Source organism: Xenopus laevis, chromosome 3L (assembly GCF_017654675.1).
Source record: "Xenopus laevis strain J_2021 chromosome 3L, Xenopus_laevis_v10.1, whole genome shotgun sequence".
Lineage (NCBI taxonomy): Eukaryota > Metazoa > Chordata > Amphibia > Anura > Pipidae > Xenopus > Xenopus laevis.
In genome coordinates, this window is record NC_054375.1 from 17,234,307 (window position 1) to 17,252,528 (window position 18,222).

Genomic DNA, 18,222 nt, shown 5'->3' on the forward strand with positions numbered 1-18,222 from the left:
TGTTGAGCAGGGGTCTCTGGAAGCGGGGGGCCAGGATAGGCTGGAAACGAGGGTTCCTCTTAGAATGCTCACGGTCTAGCTCGACCTGGAGCTCCCTCTGGCGAGTATCGACCTTCACGGCCAAGGCGACCAACTCTTCCCAACGGGGAGGAATTTCCCGGGATACGAGGTCGTTCTTTATTCTTATAGCCAGGCCGTTGTAGAAGGCAGCATGATAACCATCATTGTTCCACGACGTCTCCGCTACCAGGGTGCGAAACTCAATGGCATACTCCGGAACCGAGCGGGAGCCTTGCTGGAGCTGGAACAACCGAGCCGAAGAAGCTATGGCCCGTCCAGGAGCATCAAACACTGTCCGGAACTCATGGAGAAAGGTACAGGCATTATCGATCAGAGGATCCTTCTTTTCCCAAAAGGGTGATGCCCATTCTAGGGCCTTACCCTGCAGACGAGAGATAACATAACCCACTTTGGCTCGCTCCGAGACAAACTGACCTGGCAGCAGGGAAAACTGGATCTCACATTGGATAATGAACCCTCTGCAAGCGTCAGGATCACCACTGTAGAGAGGAGGTGCGGGGATGCGAGGCTCGGAGACTTGGAGCGGGGTTGCAGGTACAGCGACTGGTGCCACGGGAGTCAAGGTAGACACTTTCTCCAGGACTGCGCCAATGGCCTGACCAAAGTGAGACTGGAGTACTTCATAAGAGTCAATTCGGGAGGCCAAAGCTCGAATGGTTTCACCAACATCAGGCGAAGCATGAGTCTCCTCCAAAGGGTCCATGGCCCAACTATACTGTAAGGGGCCCTAAGGCGCAGTAATAGTGTAGACCAAAGAGGAGACCAAACCAAGTTCGAGGTACAAGAGGGTTTATCAAAAGAATCGTCAAGGTACAGGCAAATAGATCAGACCAGGCAGCAGACAACAGGAATCGTAATAACAGGCAAGAGTCGGTACACAAGAATCAAAAGCAGTATATCACACCCAGGAACAGACGAACAGGAACCTATAGTTGGGCAAGGACTGGAAGGGGAGAGAGGTTTAAGTAGTCTCTGAGTTTGGCGCCAAAGTTGACGCACTGGCGTCAGACGCTGACGCGCTTGCGTCAGACGCAGACGCCAGCGTCCCCACGCTGACGTCCTGACACCGGCGCCCATTCTGACGCCGGCGTCCATTCCGTCGCCGGCGGCCAATCCGGGAGCAGGAAGACGATGACACCATGGAGCTGCGCCCATCAGGAACCATGCGGTGAGGCAGGGGGTCGCCATCTTGGACGCCATCTTTGGAAGGTGAGTTAGAATCCATTACAGTATGTTATAAGAAAGACCTATTCTTAGTAATTTTTCAATTAGCCTTCATTATTTACAGTTTTTTAATTATTTGCCTTCTTCTTCTGACTGTTTCTAGCTTTCAAATGGGGGTCACTGACCCTGTCTAAAAAACAAATGCTCTGCATGACTACACATTTATTGTAATTTTATTGCTACTTTTAAATATATCATCTTTCTTTTCAGGCCTCTCCTATTCATATTCCTGCCACTTGTTCAAACCAATGCTAGGGTAATTTGGACCCTAGCAACCGAATTGCTGAAATTGCAGACTGGAGAACTGCTGAATAAAAAGCTTAATAACTAAAAAAAACATAAATAATAATAATTAAAAAAAAAAAAGAAAACCAATTACAAATTGTCTTAGATTATCCCTCTATACATCATACTAAAAGTTAACTCAAAGGTACCCAACCACTTTAAGTGCTTACTTCGGTTCACTTCCGGGATCCAAAATTGTTCTGCCAAGGCAAAACCCTGAAAGTAAAACCTTTATAAAGTAACCGAAACAATAAAAGTGCATAGCAATATTTACTTTATTACATTGACATTGTCTGGTCCCTGCCTGTATATTACAGTTCTAAGCATTATATTAACCTATATATTAACTGATAAATTAACTTGGGAACCTTCCCTCTTTCACATTGGCACTAGAGTCTGGCTGCTTTTTAGCTGTCCTTGTGCTTTCAGGTAGCTCATGTGTTTTTTAGCCCATATTCACGCTCTGGAGTATCCTTTACAAGTACGCGAGACAGGCCCTCCAGCACCGGGGAGTCAAACCCATCCCTTTGCTCATCTTGCCCTCTATCCGGTGACCTACTGACAGGGATTCCATTAGGTAAGTCGGTACTCTGGTTGCAGTTAAGGCTGGTTTCTGGGGTTTGTACATCTGGGGTGCTCGGTACTTCTTGTGGAGGGGAAGACAATGGAGCAGTTGTTTTCCCCCCAGGCCGTTTTCTTGGGGTGTCGGGAGCCACTTTCGTAAAGGATAAGGAGGGTAATTTGCAGGCGCCGGGTCTAATGCCGCTACCTCTCAGCTTACTGCGATTCCCATCCCGCTTGCGGTTCTGCAAAGTGCGGTTGCTGAACATATAGCGTAGTCTCCGCCGTCCTGAGAAGTGCAGTTCTTCTGCCTGGTCAAACTGTGGGCAAACCTATGCAGAAAAGTAAGCACATACAGTGTTGGACTGGGACACCAGGGGCCCACCCAAAAGCTTTAGATTAGGGGCCCACCAAAAAACCTTAGATCAGGGGCCCTCTCTCAGTACTATTATTCTTCCTCTTCTCACTCAACCTCTATTCTCCTAGTCTCTTTTCTTTACATACTATAATCTATTATTCCATCTATTTAGCCTCTTTGTTCTCATAGAAATAGGTAACGACCATGAAACAGGCCAAATGTTTAGCAGTATGAGAGCCCACTGACACCTGGGCTCACCGGGAGTTTTCCTGGTATCCCGGTGGGCCAGTCCAACACTGAGCACATACATGAATTAGTGCAGAACTGAATCAGTGCAAGTTAATGCAACAATTAACACTTACCCAAGAGGTTGATGCATTGTGATCCAGAGGTCTGGTGGGTGCACATACAGGGTGGACAGCCATATGAGGGGGAAGTTCATACTTATGGCACAGACCCCGCTTTGGGCTCTCCACGAACAGTAGGCGAGGTTTGCGTGCGTAGCATTCGCTTTGCTTCTTCTTACGAGGCATCAGCAATTAATGGCAGAAATGCCAGCTGCCAGGGGGGCACTGTACAAATAGTTGTCTCCAGAAAAATCAGCCCTGGAGGTGGGGTTGGGGATAGCAGAATTAGTGAGAAAGAAATATAATTCACATCTGGGGAGTGGGAAAATAGTGGGAAAATAAACATAAGATAACATTAAGTCAAGCAAAGGAACTTTATGGGCAAAGGCACACAATGTTTACTGTAAAACCTTTAATAGGCGAACGAGAAATCGCTTGTTACGTTACGATTGTGTATAGAGGCGGGCTATCTGTGTAGAAGGAGGGTATGGAACTGTTATTCCAGTTTAGGGAAATAAAGAAAGTAGTACATAGAATCCCCAGCAAAACAATATGGTCACTATCACTAGTGTTTAACTATGTTTTTGGCACATAACAGGTTAAGTAGAAATGGAAGGGTCACCCCTGTAATCTACAACTCTGCTGTATAGCTCATAGGCTGCACTTGTTTCCAAGTGACAAGCCTGCTATTGTTCAACTACAACCCTCCACAATGATTTAAAGGGCTCTTGGGAGAACAGTAGATGGGGAGAAGGCTTTCCGCTGAATAAATAACATGTGAGCATGTCGAATTTTCTCTGTGAATTGATGGGGTTTCTTGCTGCAACAATGCACTTGTCCAGCTCTATGCAGCACTGTCTGCTCCTGTCCTGTTTCTGTTATAGCACTGTGCTAGTGTTGGAGCAGAGCAGCAGTGGAATTCTTATTGCCAGTGTGTGTATTTGAATTAACTTTCAGTATGATGTAGAGAGTTATATTCAGAGAAATTGCAATTGGTTTTCTTTTTTTTTTTTTTTTGGTTCGTGGTTTTTGAGTTATTTAGCTTTTTATTCTCCAGTTTGCAATTACAACAGTTGGGTTGCTAGGGTCCAAATTACCCTAGCAACCATGCATTGATTTGACTAAGAGATTGGAATATGAATAGGAGAGGCCTGACTAGAGAGATGAGTAATAAAAAGTTACAATAACAATAAATCTGTAGCCTTACAGAGCATTTGTTTTTTAGATGGGGTCAGTGACCCAGCCATTTGAAAGCTGGAAATAGTCAGAAGAAGAAGGCAAATAATTCAAAAACTATAAAAATAAAAACCAATTGAAAAGTTGCTTAGAATTAGCCATTCTATAACATACTAACAATTAACTGAAGGACAGTTGCCGACGGGGAGATTTGTCCCGAAAATGCCTCTCCATTGCCAGTAATTGAAATTGCTGACAGTATGTCCAACTTATTGCTTTTTGCTTATTGTCTGCAGTTGCCTCCGCAGGAAACTCTGGGCGATTTAGCAATAACTTGGACATACCGTCAATGATTTCAATTACTGGCAATGGAGAGGCATTTTTGGGGGATTTGTCGCCCGAGGTCGCGCATAAAAAATTGCAGGCGACAAATAACCCGAAATCTCCCCGTCAGCCATAACCCTAAAGGTGAACCACTCCTGTAACATATTCCTTGGCCTTCCTGCCAATAAGTCTCTGTTATGCTATGGCTTTGCCTTGTGTCTGCCTCACCCCCTCCATCTGCATTCAAGGGCTAATGAGTGATCTATTTAATGAATAGGGATGGCAGATGGCTGTGGCAATTTGTACAGGGGGTGGCTGAGCTATTGTGGTTCACTCCATGCAGAGTTAGGGACAGCTTGGGTGTTTAGGGTCAGGACACACAGGCAGATTCGGGGATATTAGTCGCCCGACGACAAATCTCCTCATCTTTGGGGCGACTAATCTCCCCGAATTGCCTCCCCTGCAGCTAAAATGAAAAGCGCTGGCACGATGGCACTCGGAGAGACTAGTTTTGCGAAGTCGCCCAAAATTGCCTCACAAGGAAACTTCAGGCGACTTCAGAAAACGAATTACTCCGGGTGCCATCCCATCAGCGATTTTCATTTTAGGCGACGGAAAGGCAGACTTGGACATACCTTCAGTGATTTCAATTACTGGCAATGGAGAGGCATTTTCAGGAGATTTGTCGTCCGTGTTCGCACATAAAAAATTTCAGGCGACAAATCACCCGAAATCTCCCTGTCGGCCAAAGCCCTAAAGATGAACCATATTCCTTGACCTTCCTGCCAAAAAGTCTCTGTAATATGGCTTTGCCTTGTGTCTGTCTCACCCCCTCCATCTGCATTTAAGGGGTAAGGGGCAGATGGCTGTGACAGAAGTCTTTATAATACTTGGTACAGTAGTGACCCGACCCTAACCCGCCCTGCTCCAGCCCGCCCTGCGCTTCCGGGGTCCTTTTATAGACCCGCACCAACCCGCTGATGACATCACAATGATGTCACAAATGGGGCGGGGCGAGCAGACGCAAGACTATAAAACCGGAAGCCGGCATCTGAAGGTGGTGGTGGGGAGAGCAGGAGAAGAGCTCCACCCGCCCGCCAGCCACCCGCGAGGAGCAGTGCGAGGTCGACCAGAACCCGCGGGTATTGGGTCGGCCCGCACATCACTTCTGTACAGGGGGTGGCTGAGCTATTGTGGTTCACTCCATGCAGAGTCAGGGACAGTTCAGTTGTTTAGGGTCAGGGCACACAGGTAGGGTTGCCACCTTTCCTGGAAAAAAATACCCGCCTTCCTATATAATTACCTTTTTCCCTATTAATAACATTGGGATCAACCATCATTTTTACTGGCCAGGCCAGTAAAATACAGGCCAGGTGGCAACTCTATACACATGCAGATTAGTCTCTGTGGCTAAAGTGAAAATCGCTGGTGGGATGGCTGAGCGATTCGTTTTTGGAAGTCGCCCAAAATTGCTTCACGGGAAAACTTCAGAAAACGAATTGCTCCGAGTGCCATCCCGCCGGCGATTTTCATTTCAGCCGGCGGAAGGCAGTTGGAGAGATTAGTCGCCCTGAAGAAGAGGTGATTTGTGGCCGGGCAACTTATCTCCCCGAATCTGCCTGTGTGCCCTGAGCCTTATATAGTGAATAATGTACCCCTACTGTAATTTATAAAGATATTATTAGTCACAGAGGAGTTATGTCATCATGCGGCCGAGTGCTTTTATACAGGTCGCATAACTCTGAGGTGCTAATAATATCTTTATAAATTTAAAGTAGGGGGTACATTATCTATAATAATCTACAGTTTATGAGTTCAGTTTTTATTTCATGTCTTTTGTTTTTACAAAATGCAATACTTTTTTTTTTTTTGCTGTTGTCCACCTTTTTCTTTCCCTGCATCCCTTTTAGGGGGACTAAGTACCTGTATTTCTTTTGCTTTCTTCAGATTCTTTTGCAGGAGCCTGCTCTGTGTGATGTCATTCTGCTGCATCAGAGATGGGGGAGAGAGGAGGAGGCGGCAGGGGAAGGAGCGAGATTTGAGATAGTGGATGGGAGGGGGAGCGATATTTGAGTTAGTGGGCGGGAGGGGGGAGGAATCTTGTGAGGACTGGAGCAAACCTGGCAGGGAGGCAGCTGCTGAAGAGGAAGGAAAAATAATCGATACATGGGAGGGAGTGAAACAGGTTGGAGCGTGTTTCGTGTGGGGGAAGCAATGAAATGTGGCGTTTGAAAGCCAAACTGTTGGGAAACAAGGGTAGGGGGAGAGAGCAGCAGCTTCAATTAAGTTTAAACGTATAAACGGCGCGTTCTGACGTAGAAACGCGCCGTGTTTATAAGGATATCATTTACAGTTTGGCCCATAGGGAAATAACCTACTGTAGATTATAAGAGAATTACAAGTCTTCGGATAAAGTCCCAGACCCCATCAAGGTTGTAGAGAACACTACACGACATTTTCACTGTCACCTATTAGAGAGGCACAAAACGACTGCCTTTATACAGCATCCCTATTCAGGTAAGGGGAAGTTCACCTTTACTTTAACCATTAGTATGCTACAGAAGGACCTCTTTTAACTTATCTGTTGATCCAGCTAGCCATAAAGCTGAGCAAGGAGTTTATTATGTAGGGGCGTATTATTTGTTAGATAAATGCCTGTAATACTTTCCCTTTGTTCCATAGCAGCAGCTGTAGCACAAATCATGCCATTATTTCCTATATCACCTGTTGTATTGCTGGGAGCATCCTATGGCTGCTGACTAGGCACTAGATCTTGTGGATATGATCTTTAAAGAAAAAATGAGGGACAGCTGTGTTCCGACAAGAACCTACACTCTGGTGGTGGGTATGATCAAAACTATCACCTCAGTTCCCCTTTATTTCTAAAGTTATGGATATGTGCATGTATTCTGCATAGTGGGCATCACAGCTAGCAGTGGCACTAGGGGAATCTCTGAGGCCATAACTCCAATGGGTTTTGGGGGAGTGCATGATAAAGGAGTAAACTATGGGGCACTAATTAAATTTTATTGTGCTTTAATTTATAAAAGTGATTGGATAAAAAGTCTGATGCATTCTTAGCTCTCAGTGGCTGCCGGCAGATCCACCTGAGTAAACCCATGCTTATGGGTTGGAAGATCAAGCATCCAAGAGGAAAGCAGATCAGGGGACTCTTGAGCAGAACCATGAGAATGAAGGTGGGGATCCTCTGGACAAAACCTGGCCCCTAGAATGGAGCATCCATCAAATCCTCACCAAAGCTGTCCACAGGACATTCCAGGATTCTTTTCAGGGGTACAGATTATGGGTCACCCCACAATGCCCAACATCCAGCTGGTGATAATCCCTTCCAACGTGCAGAGCATCATTCAAGCATTAACAACCCTAAGAAAAGATCACGGTAACCCTAACAAATATATAATCATCAGCAACGAATCCTCTCTTCAGACTCAGGCGTGGCACCAAGGGCTCCAAATGAAAGATGAGGAATGCGTCCCCTTACAATCAAAAGCTGCGTGTCTCTCCAAGCAAAAGCGCACAGGGAACAGTAGAAAAGGTATTGCATGTCCCCTTTGCAATTCAGTATAAGGTGCATGCAAAGGGAAAGTTCAGTTATTGCAAAACGTTAGATCTGATGCAGGTGACTATAACTTCATTACACAGTGCGCTCATCCGAGAGATAACCTCCTGATGCAAATACACTGCCAAAATTTGACCCTCTTTAATTGAGAAATTATACCCCTATTTTTAACATGAGCTCATTCAGTTGGGGTTATTCAAAAAAGGTGCATGTTCCTTTGAATCGAAGGCAGGCATTCCATATTGAGAGCTGCCCTGCTAGGGTGACCTGTCGTCTTGCCCATTTGCAGTGAACCTTTTTTCCTGTATACCTGGCATAACAAAAAATGTGTGTGTCTGTATATTATAAACTGGTTTTGATTCAGGCTTCCATTCCATAAGATTCGGTCTGCACCCCCCACTCCCAAAGATCATTATAGTAGATGAAAATGTTTTATCCATAGTTTAAAGAATATCTGAATTAGCAAATCAATTCTATCCTCTAATCTTATTGTAAATTACCTTCAACCAGGTTTAAGAGGGGTAATCAGGGAGAGCAGGTCCCATTTTATTCAATCCTCGTCTTGACCTGCCTTTGTACTTGGTCCACAAAATTAAAGCAATTGTTCAGTATAAAAATTGGGTAAATAGATAGGCTATGCAAAATAAAAAAAATCTTTCTAATATAGTTAGTTAGCCAAAAATGCAATGTATAAAGGCTGGAGTAAGCGGGTGTCTAACATAATAGCCAGTACACTACTTCATGCTTTGCAGCTCTCTTGTTTTCCACTGATTTTATATTGAACTGTTTCTTTAAGAAACCAGTGGGTTAAAGAGAACCCTGAACTCAAAAGGAAGCCAAAAAGTCTGCTGAGCTAAGGGGATACGACCTTTTTTTTTAAACCAGACATCGGCAAGAGGAGCAGCTCAATGTCAGCCTGTCTAACATACAGTGGCTGGGGAACATGAGCTCAGAGTCCTTAGGGCAATGCAGTATAAAGGAGGAACACAAAGACAAGGAGAATCAGATCCCTGAGTGTTCAAAGGTGAGATCTTCCCCTCCCAAGTCAGTAGCAAAAATATCCACAAACAAATTGTCAATCTGTTCTGCTATTTCTCTCTCAAAACCCCAGATGGAAGATGAATCACAAAGTTTTCCTGATCCGCAATGGCCTCTCTCTGTCACCAAACGCCCCCCGTACTCCTACATGGCTCTATAACAGTTTGCCATCAACAGCACCCCCAAGAAGCGCATGACTCTGAAGGATATCTACACCTAGATCGAGGATCATTTCCCATACTTCAAGCATTTGGCCAAGCCTTGCTGGAAGGTGGGGCTGATGGGGAATTAGGGGGGTACCATTCATTGAGGGTAACCCACACGACAGTGGGATTTCTTAGTGGAAATGTTTTTCCATATACAGTATACAGGGCTTTACTTTTTTCTAACCTACGTCTGTTTCATAGAACTCTATCCGACACAACCTCTCCTTGCATGTTATGTTTGTACTGGAAAGTGAGTCCAACAACAAGGTTTCCTATCGGACTATTCACCCGCAGGCAGGTCCGGACTGAGAATTAAAATAGGCCCTGGCATTTCAGGTACACAGAGGCCCAATCAGCCCACATACAGGCCCAATCTGCCCCCACCAGCCCACTAAATACTGACTTTCTATGGCACCTTATAGCAGCCCCTCTGGCATTTGCCAGAACCCACAGATTGCCAGTCCGGGCCTGCCCGCAGGCCAATCGCTGATTGACCCTGGACCAGGTGTTCAAGCTGAGACCCCTAAAGCAGAGAAAGAAGTAGAGGGTGTGTAAAGGGAGTTATGCTTTAGAGATGGGATATCATGGCATCTACATGTGGGTACTCTGTGCTATATGAGAAGTGCAATATTATAATTTTATTTTTTTATTTTTCCCCCCCTATATCGTGCATCTCTTGAAGACTACAAGTCCCACGTCTCCTGCTGACCATGAAACGGTATGCCTTTGTCCCGAATTTGGTGCTGTGTGTTTAACTCTTTGATGCTGGCTTAAAGGAGAAGGAAAGGCTGTATTTATTCGGGGGTGCCAAAAGTTAGGCAGCCCCAAGTGATTGTGTATACTTACCTGAAACCCAGGGCCGATGCTCCCATCAGGAGAAAACTGCATCGGTCCAGGGGTTCTTAACGCAGGTGCGCATTAGAGCGAAAAGCCAATCTTTAACAAAGAAGTTGGCTATTTAGTTTTACTGTGCATGCGTCTGCCTGGGAAATTTGAAGAAAGAAGCTGATTGTTCCGTGGTGCTTGCTGGAATAACCCCCGGATTGGTGAAGTTTTCTCCTGATAGGAGCACCGGCCTGGGGTGTCAGGTAAGTATAATCACTTGGGGGTGCCTAACTTTTGGCACCCCCAAGTAAATAGGCCTTGTCTTCTCCTTTAAAGGGGAATTATCTTTAAATGCTAATCATTATATTATTTAATCAATGATCAATTAAATATTTAGGCATATAAATGATAGACCCTAAAAAGAAATGGAAGGCATTCTATAGCATTCTTAACTGTAAACTTCCCTTTTAACAAAAAAATATGGTTTATTCCATTTCAGAGACCTGACCTGTCTCACTCATTTGATGTTGTTTTTCTCCCCTGACAGAAGCCAAAGAAAATGATCCCTGACATAAGAAAGAGATTGCAGAGTGCAGCTTATGACGGCAATAAAGGCGAGAGCAGCTGTAGGTAGCTTTTAAAGGGATAGTATGCCTTTAGTGGTTAAATGTCCCTTGGCTTTTTTTAATGGTAATTATATGGTAATGGTAATAATATTCTGTATATAGTAACACTCCTTGATGTGCTCTGACCTACATGAAGTTAAAAATAGACCATTGTACTTTGCACTTTAAATCCTAGTTGTTTAATAGGTGATATCGCAATGTGCAGCGTTTTTCCTCTTTATATTAAACGTTCTCTCCTGCAGAACCTACTTATAAATACATATTCTGGATCTGCTCAAGTTTTGCTCATAACTTCTCTTCTCTGCCTCCTGCTCTAGAAAGGTAAATTAAGCCTCTACTTCCCAGTGTCAATTCCTATTTGATTCCGCTCCACTTCCCTGTGGCTCAGTCTGTCCTGCTTCCAGCATTTGAGCCGTATGCTTCTGAACCAGAATGTTCGGATGGACAGCACAGCAGAAAACGAGTGAAGATTGCCCCAAAGGTAGGTGTTGGGGGGTGGGGGTGGTATGCAGTGTGAGAGCTTTGTTGCTTCTACCTATTCCACCTCTTCCTTTTTGCCGTTTCCTCCTCCTCGCTTCCATTTTAGTCTTCTCGCCCCACTTCCATTCTACAATCTACTCGCCCTTTTATTCTCTCTCTTCTCTTTATTCTTGGTGCTTTATCCTTTTTAAAAGTATTGCCTAATAATCTCTATGCATGTGCCTCCACTTATTGTTCCTTGGTTCCCTTTGGCTTTTTATTTAGCAAGCCTTAGCCCACAAGAGTGAGCAGCAAGGTGAATGGGTAAAGAAGGTTGTTCCATGTGAGTTATAGATTGAACATTGTTCTTTCCAGGCTATGGCAGAAGACATGGAGAGCCCTCAGCATATTGGGTCACTTTCTGTTGATGAGGAACCAGACATCACTGACCTGCATAATGAAGTTATGTTCCAGTGTAAACGGGCCAGCAGTTTTTGGATTGGATACAGATTTCTCCTTTCTTCAAGTCACTTCTGCCCACTCTAGCCAGAGTTACATTTCCCATCCTACCCAGAACTGCCCCTCCAATTGTACCCCTGAAGCACTTTCACATTTTACACAGGAAGGTCCATCCTACCTAACCCAAGTCAGTTGCTCCCATTTTACACAGGATGACAGTTGCCAGTTTACCCAGGATGACACTTCCCACCTTACACAAGTCAACCCTATCCAGCTTACTCAAGATGAGGACTATACCTTAAAGACCCCCATCAAGAAGCCGTTCTCAAAACCTCCCGTCTCTTCTACCCCCAGCAAGCCGATTGAGACAGGTCTTCTCCAACCCTGGGAATCCAAAGCGTCTCTCCCCAGAGACCATGTGCTGGACTTCAGCCCTGTCCGCATCCCTCAAGGCTCAACTTGTACTCCCTTTAAAGATAACCTTGGAACTATGAGTTTTGGGGACACTCCATTTAAGGATTTTGGCATATTTGGCTCCCCCCAGAACCTTCTAAGCACACTTTCTTCTGTTTCCTCCCCACTATTGAGGCTTGAGAGCCCTTGTGGGTCACGCCAGCAAAAGTGCTGTTCTAAGGAGCAGCAGGAGAGGGGCTTCTGCTAACCGCTCACTACTGGAAGGACTCGTGCTGGATACAGTTGACGACAGTCTAAGCAAAATTCTGCTGGACATTAGCTTCAGCGGTATGGAGGAGGGCAATGGACTGGAGGTGGATAGTGTGTGGAGCCGCCAATCAAGTGTTTTGTAGAGTCTTAACTGCCCTGTATTACATCCCTGCTGCAATGCTCCACTTTGAGACTCCTTCACAGCAGAGTTGCGTCCTCATCCCATTTAAAATGTGTAATCCACATGTTGCATGGCTAAACAGCAGTTGCACTATATACATGCTCTGGTTTCTCAGCAGCCAAGCAGCATGCATCTGAATTGCAAATGAGCCATGTATAACGTAGATTTCATGTATCCAGTTATAAAGGAGTGAGATGGCAACACTAAATCATGGATAGGCACTACATGCTGGGATTTGGAATTCACTTACTGCTGGATCTTTACAGGTCCATAAAAGGACATTTTTAGTTGTGTTTGCAATACCTGTATATCTCTTCCTTATAAACACTGGGTAGTAAACCATAGCAATCAATCGGACATTAATTTTGTCTGCCAGCTGCAGGGTAGATCAATGAAAGAAAGTATCTGATTGGTTATCATGGGTTACTGCCCAGGTGCTTATTTGCCCAGTGTTTATAAATGACCCCACTTACATTTGTATTCCACTTTTAATCAATGAAAGCCCCCAATAATGCACTGCTATTTACCCTGTGTATATTTATCAGGATTTAAAAGGGCAATAATCGGCCAATTCACTTGCAAAAGCCAAGTTGTTATCCCCAACCCATTGGGTCCAATCCCTGGGTGACCCAGATCATTCTCCTTTTTAGTTGCTGCTTGTTAGGATGAGTTTTTTTCTGTATGTCACTCATTGCCACTGAGCATGCAAAATCCTCTAGCAGTACAGCTAATTATCAGTGGAGCCAGTGGCGTAACTAGATGTTGCTGGGCCCCACAGCAAATTAATTTTAGGGCCCCCAACATATCCAGTGTTTGTCCTTTTTTACCAATATATGTTCAAATTGCTCATCAATGAGAGCCTCATGGGGCCCCCTGTACCTCCTGGGCCCCCCTGCAGCCGCAGGGTCTGCTTCCTCTGTAGTTACGCCCCTGAGTGGAGCCATTACAGCATACATCAAAACGCATCTTTCCACATGTATCCGATTTATAGGTACCTAATCTTAGCCTGAAGAGTTTCATGTCGCAAAATTAAAGGGGTTGTTCATCTTTAAATTAACTTTCAGTATGATGTAGAGAGTAATATTCTGAGACAATTTGCAATTGGTTTTCATGTTTTATTATTTGTAGTTTTTGAGTTATTTGGCTTTTTATTTGGCAGCTCTCCAGTTTGCAATTTCAGAAATCTGGTTGCTAGGGTCCAAATAACATAGTTACATAGTTAACTATGTAACTATGTAATTTGGACCCTAGCAACCTATATACCCTAGCAACCATGCATTGATATGAATAAGAGATTGGGATATGAATAGGAGAGGCCAGAATATAAAGATGAGTAATAAAAAGCAATAACTATAAATTTGAAGCCTTACAGTGCATTTGTTTTTTAGATGGGGTCAGTGACTCCCATTTGAAAACTGGAAAAAGCCAGAAGGCAGAATTAAAAAACTATAATAAATATATAATGTAGCATACTAAAAGTTAAATTAAAGATGAACCACACCTTTAAAGCTTTTCCCTCAATTTAAATTTTGTTGTAAGTAATGTAAATCCAGCTGCTTCAAGGGTAAGTAATGCTTTAGAAAATGAGGTTTTCTTTTAAAAGTTCAGTTTTATTTTCATTGTACTTAATTTTCTGTGAATCGGCATCCATACCTTTTCACAAGCCTTGTCATGGGTGTAAAGCAATTGCAGCTATTGACCATATATCATTCATTAAGTGGCATACAGAACTGATGAAATCCATTTCTTAGGCATTACTTCCCTTTAACTACATGTCACTTTATTTGTACAGAGGTTTTAGATGCCGAATGGTCGAAGATTTAAAGAGACTGTACATGATAAATTTCGATATTCCGATTTCAAATTTGGACTATTCCTTAGTTGAAGTACACAAAAACTATCTTAAAATTCAAATTTTTTTTAATTCGAATTTTCAGTTGATAAATTTGCCCCTTAGTATGTTATAGAATGTGCTGTTTATAGCAATTTATTAAATGGGTTGTTCCCCTTTAAAATAATTTTTAGTATGATGTAGAGAGTGATAATCTGAGACAATTTTTTTTTTTTTTACTTTTTATTATTGTTTTTAGTTATTTGGCTTTATATTCGGCAACTCAGCAGTTTGCAATTTTAGCAATCTGGTTGCTATGGTCCAAATTACCCTAGCAACCATGCATTGATCTGAATAAAAGACTGGAATAAGAAAGGGCCCGAATAGAAGGAGAGAGTTATAAAAAGTGGCAATAACAATACATTTTGTTGCCTTACAGAGCATTTGTTTGAGTTATTTGCCTTGCTTTTTTGCTTCTCTCCATCCTTCAAGGTAAAACAAACTATAAAATATAAATAATGAAGACCATTGCAAAGTTGCTAGAAATTAGACTTTCTACTAAGATACTGAAATATGAACCACACCTTTAATGTTTTTTTTAGTAGTTTGAAAAGATTTGCTTTTTTCCCTTATTTTCATCAAATGGGGTCACTGACCCGGCAGCCAGGAGGTTACAATGTTAGTTATTGTTCATTTATATATTTCTGTTCGGCCGCTCTCCTATTCATCTTCTATCCTCTTATTCACAGCACTGCCTGGTCACTAGGGTAATTTGGACCCTAGCAATCCGATGGCTGCAGAAATTCCTAACTGAAATGGAAAATGTAATGCATTCAAAAACCACAACAATTAAAAAATAAAGACCAATTGCAAAGTGTTACAAAATCACAACCTACAGCATACAAAAATTTGAAGGTGAAATTCTCAAACTTTCAAGCTGCCTCCCCCTATTACGGACTTGTCAGTCACTGACACAGCTTTTGTACACAATGTAATTGATTTTGTGCTCGGAGGGGGAAAAGTCCCGATAGGTTGAGGACCAATGTAAATAATGCAGCAGCCTCTCTGGACTCACCTCCCCATTCATTTAGGGGGGTTGTGCCAGCTTATTAAAGTGATTGGAACGTGTCACCAGCTGCTGCTATCTCTCTTTCAGAAGTATAGGAGAAGCACAGCCTTGTCTTAAAGAATCCCTACAGTGTAGTATGGGGGACCAGTGCCAATGGCTTATGGATGTGCCATGGGGCAAGCATTTGCCATTCTGTGTAGGTTATTGGAGCCACAACAGTTGCAAAAGAGACAAGTTTCCTACCCTTATGGCCAGTGATTAGATTGTGACTCTGGCTCTTCCATGGTACAGAAAGGCAGCAATATAGTGATTTAAACTCCAGCAATAAGTACTGAATGTAGCGCAATGGCTTAACCTTCAGGACCCTGTTTATGGGGCAGGAATAATAGTAATAGTAGATATAACCTGGGGTTAATAGGATTCAGCACTGGTGTGAGCAGAGTGTGTAGTTTTAGGTAGGGATGCACAGAATCCACTATTTTGGATTCAGCCGAACCCCAAATCCTCTGCGAAAGATTCGGCCGAATACCAAACTGAATCTGAATCCTAAATTGCATATACAAATTAGGAGTGAGAAGAGGGAAATATTTTTTACCTTGTTTTGTGACAAAAGTCACACAATTTCCCTTTACATGATTTTCTAGTAGAAGATCCAAATTATAGAAAGATCCGTTATCTGGAAAACACCAGGTCCCAACCATTCTGTATAGGGATGCACCAAATACAGGATTCGGTTCAGGATTCGGCAGGATTTGGATTTGGCCGAATCCTTCTGCCTGCCCAAAACAGAATTTGCATATGCAAATTAGGGGCGGGAGGGAAATCGCATGACTTTGTCACAAAACAATGAAGTAAAAAATGGTTTCCCCTTCCCACCCCTAATTTGCATATGCAAATTAGGATTCAGTTCCGTAATTGTTTAGGAAAAAAATTTGGAACCTTTCTAAAATCTTTCCTAAGCAGAAAACATCAGAGCAGCCTCTTTCTTTTTCTCCTGACAACTTCCTTGACTACTTGGTAGTCAGACTGGTCGGAAGATGACCAGCAGGTAGCACGGTTGTAACAATATGAATTCATGTTAACAGTACATGTATCCTTTAATCTATTGGAATTAAAATAAATAATGAATGCAGAAGTGCTTAGAATAGCCCCTCATAAATTTTACATTCACTTATTTTAAAGGTTTACAAAGGAAAGCCTTTTATTCCCTAAAAAGTCTGTAAAAGGCCCCCAAAATAACATACTTTTCTCCCTGAATTCAGTCTCATGTTGTTTCTAAATCACAAGCCGAAAACTGCAGCTATTTCTGATTTAACATGTGACTTCACCCCTTTCTTTTTCTGGCTCTCATCTCCCACCCATTCAATCAGACCTTAAATGGGGGTATAAAACTTCCATAAAACTTTTTCTCCACCCACAAATGTTGCATTGGATAAGGATTAATGTTTTCTGGAAGTGTGCCCCCCACTCCTGTTGTCACCTAGACAGGTTCGTTTCCTACCCCTAGTTTGGGCCCTGCTCCAAGTGATGCAATCAAATCCACCAATGAGAATTCTGCTTGTTCTTTTTAACTTAGGAGAGGGTTATGTTTTCCTTTAAATAATGCCCATCTTACAAACTATTATGGGGGTCCCTATACTATGGGGCCATCCTTTATGATAAGGCAGTGGAATTCTTTGTCTATGGACACAGTGCAGGCTGATTCTGTTTAAAAAAAAAAAGCAGTTTTATTTGAGTCATCAGTGACATCAGGCAATTTGCAATTGGTCTTTGTTAATACTGTATGTGGTTTTTGAAAATGTTTCTGCCTTCCTCCAACCTGAGATTACATTTTTACTGTTCTTGCCAGTTTTATGGTGTATCCTCCTATACACAATCCATTCAGACCGATGCCTGGTTGCTATAACAACTAGCTCAGAGTCCAAATTGCAGAACAAAATGTTAAATAATGAAAAAGAAAACACAAAGTTATCGTCTGCATCACACAAAGTACATTTTTTTTTCTACCATATGGCTGAGTAAACGTTCACTTCAGCCTTAGTATTGCTGGACTACATCTTCCAGCACTCTTGGTAATATGTTGCAGTGCTCTAAGAATAAAATTCTTACGGAAGGTTTATGTCCACTTTAATATTCATTCAACTGCTGCTAAATTACCAATCCCAGCTAAAAGGATGATGAGGGATTCTGGGTATTGTGCTTTATTACAGCCAAACAATGAGCTGCAGGATATTGCTGTTTCCTGCACATAAAGATTTATTGCCGTTTAGTGCAGCTTCATTGCCACTGCTGATAAACACTCCTTCTACTGGGGAAAAGCAAAACAAGCAGCAAATAACTGAAATACAATTTTATTTTTCTCTACTGAGTGTAAAACGGAGCGTCCATATGAATTTATTCTGCCTGCTCCTCCTTTCCTATCAGCTGGGGATATGAAGGGAGGAGAAAAGCTGTGTTTCTTTATTGCTTTATAGGTATTGTATAATAAAGATATTGTATACCCATTATATAACAGTCCCTTCCCAGAGACTAGTATCCCCACTGTTACTATAGGCACCCCTTCTCCCTACTATACCTGCTATCCCACAGCCACACTCCCTTCCTAGAGACTAATATCCCACTGTTACTATAGGCACTATCTCTCCCTACTTTACCTGCTATCCCACATCCACACTCCCTTCCCAGAGACTATTATCACACAGTTACTATAGGCACCATCTCTTCCTACTACACCTGCTATCTAGGTCCGGACTGAGAATTAAAATAAGCCCTGGCACAGAGGCCCAAGCAGCCCACACGGAGGCCCAAACAGCCCCCACCAGCCCACTAAATACTGACTTTCTATGGCACTATATAGCAGCCCATCTGGCATTTGCCAGAACCCACAGATTGCCAGTTCAGGACTGTTACTATCCCACAGTCCCTTCCA

General features: G+C 43.1%; 1 protein-coding gene and 1 pseudogene across 1 annotated transcript; one reads left to right on the forward strand and one right to left on the reverse strand.

Moving 5' to 3' along the window:
• Positions 1-1,706: 1,706 nt before the first annotated feature.
• On the reverse strand, positions 1,707-6,856 carry LOC108710752 (RAD9, HUS1, RAD1-interacting nuclear orphan protein 1). The gene is made up of 3 exons (XM_018251912.2): positions 6,280-6,856; positions 2,872-3,114; positions 1,707-2,483 (listed from the first exon to the last, which is right to left on the reverse strand). The coding sequence occupies exons 2-3, from the start codon at positions 3,040-3,042 to the stop codon at positions 2,025-2,027; spliced, it is 630 nt and encodes a 209-aa protein (XP_018107401.1). The 5' UTR covers positions 3,043-3,114; positions 6,280-6,856; the 3' UTR covers positions 1,707-2,024.
• An 818-nt stretch (positions 6,857-7,674) lies between these two features.
• Positions 7,675-13,533, forward strand: LOC108710185 (annotated as a pseudogene).
• The last annotated feature ends 4,689 nt before the right edge of the window (positions 13,534-18,222 follow it).

What these genes read in the sequence shown, in the direction of transcription:
- LOC108710752 (XM_018251912.2), bottom strand. Translation starts at nt 3,042, where the DNA reads ATGCCTCGTAAGAAGAAGCAAAGCGAATGCTACGCACGCAAACCTCGC. An exon ending in ACAATGCATCAACCTCTTGG is followed by an intron (nt 2,484 to 2,871) that starts GTAAGTGTTAAT and finishes TTTTCTGCATAG; the next exon opens with GTTTGCCCACAGTTTGACCA.